We start from the raw sequence: 15,266 nt of genomic DNA, 5'->3' as shown, positions 1-15,266 counted from the left end.
TTGTTTTTTCTTCGTTTGGTTTGTTTTTGTTTTGTTTTTTAAGGAGAGGAGTGACATGGGTGTGTTTGCAGACAAAAGGGAAGGAACCAGTAGGTAGGGAGATGCTGAAGAAAAGAGAGAGAATGGGGCTGATGGGATGGAATGACATCAAGAGTTCCATGTAGAGAGAGAGGGCTTCATTTTGGTAAGGAAAAGGGCCACCTCTTCATATGAGACAGGGTGAAAGAGAAAATCATGGGGGAAGACATTTGTATCAAAAACTTGGCTAGCAGCTGCTGTAGGGGTGTAAGACCCAAGAAGACCAGCAACAAGAGCTGTCAGCACAGGTTCTTTTGATCTGCTTTTCTAAGGAAAGCAACTTTAAGGAGTTAACAATCTCCCTTTAATCAAACATAGATATATCATTCACTTAGTTCAGGAGGAAAAGCCGGCACCCTGAACTTGAGAGAATACAAATAGAAATTACAAACATAATTATTTAAACAGAGCAAATAAACACAAATCAGCAGACAGACTTCTAGCTGTCTGTGCAAGCAATACACCAATAGTTACCAGAGAGAGAAGCACCAACATCTGGGTTTCTTCAAAGCTGGGGGGTTCCAGTGGCTGCCTAGAGTCTCCACACCAACATTCTTCCAGTGAGTGAGAGCCCCCAAGGAAAAACGCCAACCTCTGAGTTTATATACCCTTTCAGGGTCAAAGGGCGTCACAACATGTGACTCAAACCCATGTAAGCTAGGCTTTCCCTTGAGGTAAGCAGGTCATCAAAGACTCCTGATTTAATCAAAGAAACAGGCCAGACTCATCAGGGGCACTTGATTATATAAGCGCTCCAAAAAGAGAAAACAGTAAAAAAGGTCCCACCTTAATTGCCGATACAACATTTAAGTGAGATGAGCAGGGAAAAGGAAGCTCTTAGAAAATGGCCTTAATTTTCTTTTTTTTGGGGGGGGGGATGGGTGAAGTATGAGGGAAAGCCCTCACATTATCCTACCATCCCCACTATTTATCTTCCCATATTTCTCCTTCCTTTTGTGTCTAAATTCCTTGAGAAAGCTATGTACAATTGGATCCTTCACTTCCTCTCCTCTCATTTGCTTCTAAATCTCAAGTTTATATAATCTGCAATAGTTTTATAGAAACTTCAGGTGAACATAAAAGTATAAACTAGAATGCACAGTAGAAAGAGAACTGAATACTTAGGAAGACCTGAGTTCAAATCCAGCCTCAGAGAGTTAATAGCTGGGTAACCCCAGTAAGTCACTTAACCTTTGTTTATTGCAAGTGTAAAATGGAGATTATAATAGCACCCTTACAAGATTGTTGTGAGGATACAATGAGGTACTATTTGTGAAGTGCCTACTGCAGTGCCTGGCATATATTAAATGCTTAATAAATACTTGTTCTTTTTCCTTCTTTTCTTGCTTTCGGGGAACCTATTTCCTTCTGTATTACTCTCACTCAATACATTGAGGCCATAGTTGCTATGATGGTGAAGAAGATGAGACTTCTCAAGAAAGAGTCTAGATCATTTGTATATGAGTACATAAAAAAAATAGTATTTGACTGTACTATATTTATGTTTAAAGCAAGGGAATTAATTTTAGTTTTTATAAATTTGTTAGAATATGCTCATTGAGAATTGAAATTTCACAATACTACTTTTTAAAGTTTTCTGTTTATCGCAACACATTCTTTTATTATGTTCTATTTTTTACTTTCTTTCTTTAGATTTTGCTGAGAAATCCTGTATTTATATGTTTAGCTCTGTCTGCTACTGCAGAAGCTTCAGTTACTACTGGTTTTGTTACATTTTTGCCTAAATACATAGAAAATCAATTTGGATTGTCATCCAGCTTTGCAGCTACACTTGGAGGTAATGTTTCTTCCTTATTCTTTACTTGTTTTTCCAAATAGCATAACTTACCTGATCTTTCTTTTTCTAGTTACATATGTGATAGAACTTTAGATACCTTAGTCTTGACAACTTATAGGTTGTAGAGATTAAAGTCATGGAAACATAGCTTTTCTAGGACAAGAAGAGCCATACCATAAATAAAAGCATCTGACCATTAAAAACCAAATTAGTAAGGACCACAACGCATTATTCTCTATTATAAAAAATAATTATTCACCTTCATTTTACCTAAGCTTTCATAGCATAACCAACAACAAGAATATAAACTATTGCATAATCTATGTACAAGTGAAATCCTATTCTTTGAATGCTTTGACTTGTTAGGTCACATCCTTATAATTGTTTTGATGTCTGCCAATTATTTGCGTGAATTGTTTGATATGTTAATATTGTCTTTTCTAACTATTGATATCATATTTCTCTGTAGGAGTTGTTTTAATTCCAGGAGCAGCAGTGGGGCAAGTTTTGGGTGGTGCCATTGTGTCCAAATTCAAAATGGCTTGCAAAAATATTATGAAGTTTTCTCTGCTGATGTCACTACTAGCCCTGATACTGAGTATCACACTTCTCTTTGTTAAATGTGGAAATGAGCCATTTGCTGGCGTCTCTGAAGCATATAATGGGTAACTATCTTTTAATTCTTTTGTCGTTGTTCATTGCCCAAATCCAAAATTACATGTATTCATATTGGCATACACTTTAGATATTAAACAATAAAGCAAAAATGGTTAGGAATTCATAATTTTAACTCAGTGAAATATTTTCTCCTCCCAAAGATGTAGGCATGTCGACACATTTATATAGACATCCTCCATCTTACAGAGGATTATTCTGAGAGAAACTTTTGGCTCAATTCAACCTGTTCTATATCAAACTGCATTTCTCCCCTTGTTTCCTTTAGAAAGTTGGAGGTATTTTTTTTTTATTTGGCACTTTAAGAATTTGTAATTTCAACATGAAGGATCTTCTCTCTACCAAAGGATATCACATTCCCTTGAAGTGTAAAGTCTTTTAAAATTTCTATGACAAAATTTTATAACCTGATGGCTCACTTGAGTCTGCTCTATGTTACTTAGATTAGAACTTCTACCACCCAGACAGATCTTTGCACCTTAGTCAGATAAGGACAAGCTCATGATTACTCTGCACAGTTTTTGAAAACCCAGAGCCCAGGGTAATAATCTCCATGACATGTATAAGCTGTTACGGTATGGCTTTTTCCGACTCTTCCAGTTGGAATCCCCCATTAGATGTGTTGAACACTGGCAAGGAGAGAAATTAAGATCGAACAAGGCCTGTGATATAGTGGCCATCGATTCCTTCCTGGCAGTTAATTTTTAAAGGGGAGTTGGATACTCTGTGAGAATATTCCATTGGGCAGCTATAGTTTTTTAAAAAATAGCTTTATCCCAGTCCTCTCCCTCCCCACATATACTGTGGCAGAATAAGTCAAGCAATCATCTTCTAATCTTCCTTCTGTCTGACCACTTCCTTCCTCCATATTTAGCAGCTGCCTAGCCTTGTCAGTTCTACCTACATGACATCTCTCAAACCTTTTCCTTCTCTTCACTTATGTCTATTACCGTAGTTTAGCTTTTCTCACCTTACATTATTACAATAACTTCCCAAGTAGTCTCCCTGACATTAAGCTTCCAAACTGGTATTTTTTTTAATCATTTATTTAATATTTTTAGTTTTCAGCATTGATTTTCACAAGAGTTTGAATGTAAACTGGTATTCCTAGAGACAGGTCTGACTATGTCATTCGCTACTCCATCATCCAGAGTGGCTCTAAATTGCCTCTGCGATAAAATATGAACTCATATTTGGTTTTCAAAGTCACAACTTGACTCTAGTCTGTCTTTACAGGCTTATTGCCCATTAATCTTCCTGCATTCTATATTCCAGCCAAATTATACCACTTTATGGACCCTGTATATAACATTCCATCTTCTATCTCCATGCTTAGAATGTATTCCCTACTCCTCCACCTTCTAGAATCCGTATCTTGGAGTGGAATTGTCTATTTTGTCATTTTTACATTCTCTATTCCTTTTCTTCATTAAAAACTATATTATCATCATAGCTGTAAAAGGTACTTCCCCATCCTTTACTAATTTTTAAAAATATGATCTTTTATATTCCTATTCTGTTCTCATTCATTTTTTTAACTTATTTGGTATGTACTCTAAGTTTTGGTCTTAATGTAGTTTTTGACAAACTGCTTTTCAGTATTTTCTGTAATCCTTGTCAAAGAGAGGGTCCTTCCCCCAGTAAATTAGGTTCTCACTTCTGTTCTTCCATATGCATTTTGTGGTTGGAGCCATAACTGACATGTAGGCTAGTTTTTACTAAAGGGTTATGGAAATCATCCCTAAGACCTAATTGGCTTAGTAGACAACATCTTGAGCCAGTGACATAGCTTTCTTTAAGGCTGATTAGAAAACCCCAAATGGATCTGTGATGTTATTAATTTGATGTGATCTCCCCCAACAAAGCAGATCTCAACCTATCAATGACTTATCATCTTATATATCTCTTTTCTACATCTTCTGATTAGTTCATCAAAGAAGGTTCACTCAATATGCTAGAGACCTTCCTCACAGATCCATTTGAGTAACAGAAATCATAGTTAATATTTCTATAATGTATGATAAACCATGGTTCACTAATAAGCTAGGTTGCAAATTCCTTGAAACTAAGGATCATTTCTTATCTTTAAAACATTCATTTGGGGCATAATGTGTGCTAAGTGTATTGTAGGCACTTGGTAAATGAAAATATTTGTTAATTAATTTGATTGAAGGAATGCTAGCTACTAATATATATCCTAATATACATTCACTTTCTAGTGTGATCTCTTTTTGTGCAGTAGGCAAGTATGTTAATACCCTAATAGTTTGTGGATAAATAGAATTGGGTTATTTGCTGGCTTATGTGTACTTGATCTCTTAGATCCTCTCCAGTGATAAATCTAAACTGCTTCATTAGATTTTAAGACCCTTGAGGGCAGGAGCTTTCTTTTGCCTCTTTTTTGTATCTCCATCAATTAGTACAGTGCCTAGCACATAGTAGGCACTTAATAAATATTGATTGGCTGATATCTTTAACCTTCATTCCTCAACTTCTCATCATATCATTCTGAATATGAGCCTGGATAATGAATTTTGTGGAAATGTTTAATTTTTCTTTCTAAAGTTTGTGTGAATGGATATCCACAACTTTTAGAAAAATCTATATGTTATATAGATTTACCATTACCAAACACTTTATGTAAATTATCTCATTCTTAAAATAATCCTGTGAGGTAGTTGTGGCAAGCAATGTCTCAATAGAAATTAAGTGACTTGTCCAAGGGATGAAAATGTCGCTTGAATTTAGATCTTCGACTTCAAGGCCAATAGTGTATTTCTAAAATCAATATGGTAATTTATATTAATTGAACACAATTATGTTGTAGTTTTAATTTTCTAATTCCCTCCTATTCCCACTTTGTTTCATCACCATTCTTATTAAAGATTGTTTCTAAGCAGTTCTGCATACATAATGAATTATATAAGCTCAAATTATCGGCTTATTGATTTCAAGAATGAACTAGACCATGAGAAAAGGAAATACATTTAGCAAGTATATTAAAATCAAGTTAAAAATTGGTAGCTTTTTTTCTGCTTCTCCCAGTAACATATAAGTTACTTTACAGCAAAGATTTGTCTTTACATCTCCTGTGCCTAATAATGCATCATGCACGGAAGATGCTTGAGCAATATGTTGTTGTTGTTTTATTAATAGACACATCTAATGCCTAGGTATGGACTAGCTATGTGATCTAAGGCTTTTCATTATATGTACAAAACATCATTAACTGAGTGGGATCATAAACACTGAGCTCTCTTGAATAAGATTGATGTCAGTTCATCCATAATTTAGCCTGAAGTCTTGTAGGCCTGATTGTTAAGTAATGAGCCCATTGCCAGAAAGAAAGATTAATTTTTGACTGTTCATTAGTTGTTATATATAGATTCTTGGTTATATTAATTTGTTTCTTACAGGACAGGAGAGCTGGGAAATTTGACAGCCCCTTGTAATGCTAATTGCAACTGCTTGGGTTCATTTTACTATCCTGTTTGTGGAAGAGATGGTATCCAGTATTTTTCTCCCTGCATTGCTGGCTGCAAAAATTCAGTACCCAATAGCCAGCCAAAGGTAACTTTGTGACTTTATCTACAGTAAAAGATATTTAGGTAAAGTACATAACATTTCAGCCATGTTACTTTTTTTTTTTTAAATTCATGAATCTATGAATACCTTCTCCACCTCTTTTTCTATCCACATTCTTTTCATCTTGGCCCCAGCTCATATCTTGCTTTTTGAAAAGCTTTCTCTGACCATTCCAGCTTAAAGTACTGTGCTCATTCCATCAAGTCCTAGGATGTTTTAGAGCCTTCTGGAAGAGATCCCATTCTTTACTGTAATATTTTATTATGGGCATCAAAATCATCAGCAGACATAAAATTTAAGCTTCAAAAGTAATTATTCTCTAATGAGACCTTTGTGCATTGTATTTTACTAGCTTCTCTTTTTTTTTTGCTCTAAAGCTTGTATTTAAATATTTTACAGGTACAAAATTTTTCTCATGCTATTGCCTTAGGTTCCAAACTAGATTTGATCTTCCTCTTTTTGGGAATATGTACTGTTTCTTGCATTCAAACTGTCTTTGAATCCCAAACAGTGTCAAATTTTGTGCTTTTTCAGTTTCATTGTGTCATGCCATATTTTTTTTTAATAGATTCAAATAATTGATTTGCAGCTTTAAAACTGAATTTACTTTTTATTTTTAGCTTCATCAAAATTCTTTTCTTAACATTGCCAATCAGGCAATTGAGAACAAAACTTAAGTAATTTTTATTCTTTAGTAATTTAGAACTTGTACTATATTGCAAGACTCTTGAACTGTATTAAAAATTCCCAATTACTGGAATGAAAAGTTTGTGAGATTTTTTTTGTGAAAAAGTATGTTCATACTTTTGCATTCTTGAAAGTGCCAATTCATCAGAGAATTTAAAGAAATCAAATAATGTTAATTTTGAATAAGATTTTGGGATTCATTCATTGGTTCTGTGTAGTCCCTGAAAAAAAAAAAGTAGGCTATAGGAATGCAAGATAGATAATGGTTAAGTTCTTACAATGGCAGCAGAAAAATAACTAGCAATAATAGTGGAACAAGTTCTGTTTATATTTACAATGTAATCTTGTTAAAATAGTGAGTGTGGTTTGAAGTAAATAGTATAAATATCATATGTTGTTTTAAAGAGATGGTGAGTAGATGTTATTAGGTCTATGACATATAGCCTCAAGCATGACCTATGTATAGGGAGTGATGTTAAAAGTATGATTGGAAAAAGAGGTGATTAGCCATTTAGTAAGAGGGAGCAAGGCTTGAGTTCGGCCTTGATACCTTAGGAATGTTAAATGTCCTGAAAAAAGGCCTCCAAAACACTGAGTAGATCCTCCATGGAGAATTTATGGAAAGATAATAGGCATAATTTGCATTGCCTAAGAAGACAAAGAAAAAAAAGAGTTGATCTTTCATGATGCCTAGCATCATAGGGCTTGACAGGTGTTTATTGAATGGGATTGAATTGATTTTGTGTCATTGGAAAAATTTTCATACATGAATAAGGTCATAGATCTAATCACATATAGAAGTATGTAAATATGGGTTATTTTTAGATCACTTTAAAAATCATAGATTTTTGAACCTGGAAGAGACGTTTGAGATCACCTAGGGTAGATTTCTCATTTAATATAAAAGAAAACATAGCAAAAAGTTGCCCAAGGTCACACAGCTTGTTAGTTGTAGCAGTAGGAATAAAATGCATTTCCCCCATTTCCTAGTACAGTTCTCTTCCCACTATATAACTTCACAAAAATGTAAAGAATAGAAGAACGGGCCTAGACTATCATAATAGTAGGCTTAACTGTAATTATAATCTTAGTGTAGGATATTCTTCTGGAAATGTGCTAAAATGTTACTCCTTACTGTAGGTCAGACCCAACCTTGTCCTGTCCAATAATTCATGGCTCGAGATTAAAATTCAATAAGGCATTCAGGGATCATAAAATCTAATTAAGAAAAATTTGTCATGAGAGATAAAGGAATCAATTTAAAAGGATAGTAAGTCAAAATAAGGCACTATACCCATCCTTTGAGTCACAATGCACTCAACATCTCAGTGAGATTTGGAAGGATTTCCTCAGAGAACAACAAGAGCTCATTCCCACCTAACTGGATCTTTTTATACAGTCATTTTCCCTACCTCAAAGCACCAACCACTAGGGTTACCATGTTTCCATTCTACAATTCAGTTTGTGAACCAGTGAGTGGGTCTGTCAAGGAAGGGAAGATAAGGAAGTGGGAATGAAAGGCTCTAGCACTAGACCTAGCAATGGCATTCTACTGTCAGCAACAGTGTGGTAGAGTTGGCTAACCCCCCAACCCCCCATTTTTGACCCTATGCATCTCACACATTCCCTACAGAGCCACAAAAAGCAACAGTAAGATGTCTGTGGAAGCAGTAGTGCAAATAAAATTCCTACATATCCCACCGCTTGGGTGATAAGGATGCACTGTTTTTCCAGAGGGCCTTCTATCACTAAGACAATTCTAGGAAGTAGAGAAGAAGGTAATGTGAAAAATAAAAACTTAAAAACATACAAAAACACTTCTTAAAAAGTGGGGATACAAAAGCAGAAGCAATACTTTGAGGTAAAAGCTATCAGAATGGCCAGGAGTAAGCACAAGAACTTTCATGTTTACCAAACAAATGACAGTATCTTTAATGATATCACCAGTCCCTGTCAGAGGTCTGGATCATCTTTACAAAGACAGCTAAGAAGTTCTAGACCTCTTTCATACAATATGTTCCAGGGTCCAATTTGTAACCAGGATACACTCTGTATGCCACTATCCATTCACTGTTCCCTGGTTCATTAGGCAAACTGCCCCCCACCATGCCCCCAAACCCCTTCAGGAGGATTGTACCAAACTATATGAGTATTAAATGATTAATGTAGATCAATAAAAATCTATTAAAAAAACCAAGAAACTAAGAGGATTTATGGGAGGAAATATACAAGAGTAAAACAGGCTAAATTGGCCTAGATATGTGTTGATATGCACCAACGTGAGACAAAATTCCCACACTGATTAGATCATAGGTCCACTGAAGTATTGAGGAAGCATATGTAATAATAATATGAACTTTTTTACAAAATGCTTTACATTTTACAAAGCACATTCTATAAAACAACTCTGTAAATTTAACTTAAAATTGAAGATTTCCCAAATTGAGGAATATGAATAGAGTAGCTTTCACATGTTAGAAATGGGGAGTTCCCCAGGAGAAATGTAAAGGTCATGTTTGGAGAAATATGAGCAGAATTAAAAAAAAAGTCTCAGTAAGACCAAAGTAATGCAATCTGCATATTCCATTTTCACCCATGCAATATCAAGAGATCTAGAAGATGGATCCCAGAATCTTTGGTGGACTCCCTTATGGAATATTTGCAGGAAGACAGAACAGATTTGCCCAGGATAGGCAGGAATAGATGACTTATGATCTGCACCCATGGAGAGAGTACCCATTATATATTTCTTGAACTAAAGTTACAGATGGTAAAAATCAGTGATGGCATGAATCAGTTTATGTGCAATACAAAGAACAATGAGAGGGTGATAGATTTAGATATGATATACGTATTACAGAAAATTAGTGAGATAATAAAAAACTACAAGTTATAACACAAATGGTATAGATCATCTTATTTTGGTAAGATATGCTTTGATACTCATTAGAAGAAAGGTTGAATTTGGTAAAATTCCTCACAAAGAATAAGGAAATCTTGAAAGAAAAAAATAAGAACCCTACCCTCTCATTTGAAGGGAACAAAGTTGAACAATTAAAAACTGAATTACTACAACAATATATAGATTTTAAACTCCAAGTGATTTCATAAAAATACCTGCCAACATTTTAAAGCAGAACTTAACCTGCAGCTAGAAGAATAAGATTTGAACTTTAGTATGAAATTGAAAAGAAATAAAAGCATCTTCAAGAATGATAGCTTCAATGGCAGAGAGAGGATCAGAGATTGCAACCTGAAAAGTGAGAGATTCATTAGTACCACACTGTTAAAACTAGACATGAGAAGAAGATAACATAGTTTCAGTAACCTGCAAAGCCACCCTAAGGGCATAGTGAAAGACATTTATTCTCTGAGGTGACCCTTAATTCTTTTTGTCGACATTTGAACAAAAGAAGTTCAGACTTGGAATAATAAAGAACAAAATTACATGATCTATGAATCCAACTTGATTAAGGAGAAGCTGCCCTAGGTAGACAGAAATAATCCAGAGAAGTATAATGTTTGTTAAAGAAACTACTTATAAAAGTTTCTGATTGGATGCAGGAAGAAGGAATTTCAAAATCTTGTAACCTCAACTAAAGAGTCAACAGCTCAAAAATTATGGGCAGAGTGTACAAAAGCAGCTACTAAATTTTGAAAAGGCATTGGATATATCGAAGTACAAAGTATTTGAGATGGGAGGGACTGGATAGGTTTTATAGTCCAGCCTATTCCCAACTAGGAGTGCCTCTCCCCTACAATAATATCCCATAAGTTACTGTCTAGCCTTCTCTTGAAAGTCTCTATTGAGGGAGATCTCATTACACCCACAGGGAAGGCCATTCTACTTTTGAACAGCTGTAATTGTTAGAATTTTTTTTCTTCACATAGCACCCAAATCTACGTCTCTGAAAATTCTATCCATTTACTTCTAGTATTAGTCTGGTGGGGGATGGGGGGAATGGAAGTCTAATCCTCTTCTATATGGCACCTCTTCAAATACTTAGCCATAGTTGTCATCTCCTCTCTCCTTCCCCTCTTTTAGGCTAATCAGACAAAGATGAAATGTAATAATAAACAATTTACATTTGTACAGAACATTTAAGTTTGCCAACTACTGTACACATGTAGGGGGAGCCAGCTGATCATTCAATAAACCAAATCACATCACTCCACTTAAAATAACAGACAGATGTCTTTGTCTGGTAAGACCACACATCACTTAAATCTCAATCAGTTATAGATTGACCAGGTGTGGACAAAGCTTGTGCATCTCTATTCAATCAAGGCATTTCAACTAAATGTGATAGGAAGTCTCTGGACTGAGAGAGGTACTTGGACACTTTCTACAGGGCTCTTGTGTAGGAGAGGATTCAGGCATCTCTCAGCATAAAGGAAACCTAGCCAAGGTTCCTAAGTCATAGTATAGGGGAAGGAGAAGAGCCTTGGTGATCCTCCTTCCCCTCTACTTTGGCTTCAGGAGGACCACTGTGGACTTTAAGCATCCAGGGAATTTTGGGCTTCTTGGCATGCCAATATTTCCAGAATTTCTGATGGCAGCATCTGCATTAGGAGTCAGGGACAGGCTGGCAGATTTAAGGCTTGCAAAAAGCCTTGCAAAGAAAACCACACCACACCTAAGGGGAGTATCTTGAGAACTCCAGCAAATAAAGGACCTACAGGAGCTGTGAGTTACCCTTTTCATGATATGTTTCCATGTTTGGGTCCATTTCCCCCTAGGTTCTGTATGTTCTTGTGAGGGAGTGTTGTCACAGCCTTTTTGTGTACTTACCATAACACTGTAGCAAATGCCTTTTTAAAAACAAAAGCTAATTATATCAGGCTGACTAGAAGTGGCTGATATCAACCATTTATCATGAGGAGAATCACACCTGTGGAAGTTTTAACATTATTAAAATACTCCAAACCCATTAAGGCTTCCCCTGTAAACTTGAGAGGAGATGGAGCTTTGCTCTGGGTTCCCAGCCTGCCAGTGTGAGTAGGTATTGGGAGAGTAGCTTTTAGATTATGTGTTGCACACATTATTTCATGTGTTATAGGCACTATAGGGATTATTATGTATTGCACAGATGCAGGAACTGAGTGATGATCAGGGATATTTAGTGACATGCCTATGGTTATAGAGCTAGCAAATGTCAGCATTTGAACCCAGGTCTTACTAATTCCAAGTCTAGTATGATGACACACTGCCTCTTATGATAATAATCCCTTCCCTCAAAAGCTTAAATTCAGGGTTTGGGGGTGAGAGGTGGCATGTACACAGGGAAGTATAATTAGGTAATCTGATTGAGTTGGCAAAGGAGAGATCAACCTAGTGTTGCAGGAAAATCTGAGGAGGAAGAGAACACTTTTAGCAAAGAAAGAGAACAATTTCAGCAAAATTTTGAACAAAGTGCAGTCCAAGTAGGGAAGGTTTTATGGTTCTCTGGCCACCTTTATGACAGGCCCCCTTGATCTGGCCTTCACCTGTGGTCTGGTATTGACAGCTCCTACTATGGGACCCTGGGCTCCTGTAGTTGTTGAGAGTTCTCCATATCCTGACCCAGACTCACTACACCACTTTTTAGCCATCCTCATGCCAGGCTACTGTGTACATGTACTCTTCCTGCCACCCCTTTCCATCCCTGTATCTAGGAATAGTAATTAAAATGAACACTAGTTTGCATGGAAAAGACGTGTTAGTCAAATGTCCTATGACTCTACTCACCATCTCTGAAATTTCAAAATACCCCCTTGGTAGACAACACTATCATATTCGTGCTGTCTTACTAGGATGGCAAATTCATTGATAGCAGAGATTTTTGTATTTGTTTTCCTAGTGCTTAACACAGTGCCTGAGCCGTAGATGGCACTTTGGCATTTTTTTTTAATTCATTTGTTGAGGAGGTGGCACCTAAGATGAGTCTTGAAGAGAATTTTAAGAGTCAGGAGAGAAATGTAGATACTAGGAGATACTTCAAACAAATACACAAAGGCAAAACCTCAAGCAACCGAAATTGCTGATAATTTATTCTCATTTTGATATGGGATTTCCATATCTTGCTGAGGTTGGAAGGGCGGTGGCTGCTCACAGGCCTGATCTTATTGTTCCTTGGCGGTTGGCTTTGAACAGTTCTGTTTCTGACGTGGGACCAGCTTCGTAGCAGGGATAGGCATGTGCTACTACCATGCCCCAATTATAACCTTTTACAAGACAGGATTTTCTTCTTAAATCTCCTTAGGTTTTCAGGGGAAACGGGTTTTTTAAAAGAAAAAAAAAAAGAAGAGGGAGGATATATCCCAAAGAAAGAACAGTCTATTTTGATATGGGAGGAAAATCCAAAAGATACTTGAGTTCCTCATTTTATGGAGTAAACATTATTTGTGGACAGAGATAATTTTCATGTTTACACATTTCATTTATACTAAAGTGCAACATTCCCCAAGAGCCAAAAAATCAACCAGCCTATCCAGAGTGTCCAACAAACTAAAGAAACTGCTCTTTTAAAAATCATGCTGTGGTTTGTCTAGAATTAGAATTTATCTTGAGTAGATTACTTCTGTGTTAACATCAGATGACAGTCATTGCTATACTTTTGCTAATTGGAGATGATGTGACAAAAGACAATTTTTAAAAAGTCTTTGAATTTATGTAAGAGTGGAGAAGAGAGGTTGCCAAACTTGAGCCCTGCTACCTCTGCCCCCTATTGGGGAAACTTTTTGTAAAGTGGTGATATGTATCTAAATAAATATAAGGTGCTTCTCTTAAACCCAGTGGCAGGGAAAATACATGTAGTCTCCCCGAAGTTGACTTCTCTACAAGGTCTTCTGGATCAATAGCCCCTGACAAACTTTGTTGATGCCCAGAGAATAACTAAGGACTTTTGCATGCTTGTGCGCATGATCATATACATTTTTTTTTTCATTTAGCTGGTGATATTTTTTGGATCATTATCTTCTCTTGTAGGTGATAGAGTACCTATTGAGGTTTAAAATGGTTAAGGGCTTCATGATCATAGCTTATTTACCCTAATACAAAAGATTTAATGCTACCCTGCCAAGAATGTTCAAGACATATGCTGATAACTGTCCAGGTATTTGGAATGATGAATTATCCTCTCTGCTTTTCACATGTACCACAGAGTTGTCATTATTTAAAATCATGAATAGAAGGATGGTTAATGGTCCATTATGTTTAATTACGGAGTCCTAGGAAGAGAGATTATCATAGTTTCAAATCTTACTATGGAACAACATATAAATCTGGTTTCTCCATGTGTATTATAGTACAATTGCATATAACCAAAGCCTGAGAGACTCATAAATAACAATGAAATCTTTTACATTTGAAGTAGGCATTAATGGAAGAGAATTTCTGCTTCCGTAGAGAGATAAATATAAGCTCTCTGTGTGCATCTGTCTGTCTATCTATTTGTCTGTCTTTCTATCTTCAAAGATACCATTTTATTTAGGGACAAGTTAAATGAAATCCTTGGAAATTTCATTTATCTTTTTTTATATAGCATATATCTATTTTTAATGTTTTATTTTTTACCAATTACATGTAAAAACAATTTTTAACATTTCTTCTTTAAAAATTTGAGTTCCAAGTTCTCTCTCTCCCTTCTTTCCCACCTCATTACCTGGCAAGCAATTTAACATAGGTTATACATATGCAGTGATGCAAAACATTTCCATATTAGTCATGTTGTGAAAGAAAACACAGACCAGAAAACCCACAAACAAACAAGAAGAATAAAGTTTAAAAATGCATACTTTGATCTGCATTCAGACTGTATCACTTATTTCTCTGGAGATAGGTAGCGTTTTTCATTATAAAGTCCTTCAGAATTGTCTTGGGTCATTGTATTCTTGAGAATAGCTAAATCATTCATACTCAATCATTGGACAATATTGCTATTACTGTTTACAGTGTTCTCGTGGTGCTGTTCATTTCACTTTGTATCAGTTCATGTAGGTCTTTCCAGGTTTTTCTTAGAACATCCTGTTTGTCATTTCTCATATTATAATAATATTCTATCACAATCATATTCCAAAACTTGTTTAGCCATTTCCTAATTGATGGACATCCCCTCAATTTCCAATTCTTTATCGCTAAAAAAATAGTTGCTATAAATATTTTTGTAGATACAGGTCCTTTTTTTTTTAATGTTTTTTTTTCCCCTAAATCTCTTAGATACAGACCTAGTGTGGCATTGCTGGGTCAAAGGGCATGCTTGATTTTATAGTCCTTTGGGTAATTCCAAATTGCTCTTCAGAATGGTTAGATCAGTTCTCAACTCCACCAAAACTACAGTAGTATCTCATTTTTCCCACATCCTCTCCAAAATTTTTCCTTTTCTTTTTCTGTCACATTAGCCAATTTGATAGGTTTGGGGTGGTACCTCAGAATTGTTTTAATTTGCATTTCTCTTATCAATAG

General features: G+C 35.8%; 1 protein-coding gene across 1 annotated transcript in view; it reads left to right on the top strand.

The window, feature by feature from the left end:
- LOC118833991 (solute carrier organic anion transporter family member 4C1-like) overlaps positions 1–15,266 on the top strand; it is a 116,031-nt gene that overhangs the window by 76,939 nt on the left and 23,826 nt on the right. The window contains exons 7-9 of the mRNA XM_036741431.1: positions 1,732–1,876; positions 2,346–2,541; positions 5,968–6,121. Coding sequence (XP_036597326.1) covers positions 1,732–1,876; positions 2,346–2,541; positions 5,968–6,121 — 495 coding nt within the window. The remainder of the gene's footprint in view (positions 1–1,731; positions 1,877–2,345; positions 2,542–5,967; positions 6,122–15,266) is intronic.

Source organism: Trichosurus vulpecula, chromosome 1 (genome assembly GCF_011100635.1).
Source record: "Trichosurus vulpecula isolate mTriVul1 chromosome 1, mTriVul1.pri, whole genome shotgun sequence".
Taxonomy (NCBI): domain Eukaryota; kingdom Metazoa; phylum Chordata; class Mammalia; order Diprotodontia; family Phalangeridae; genus Trichosurus; species Trichosurus vulpecula.
This window is presented reverse-complemented; position numbering and strand designations above follow the sequence as displayed.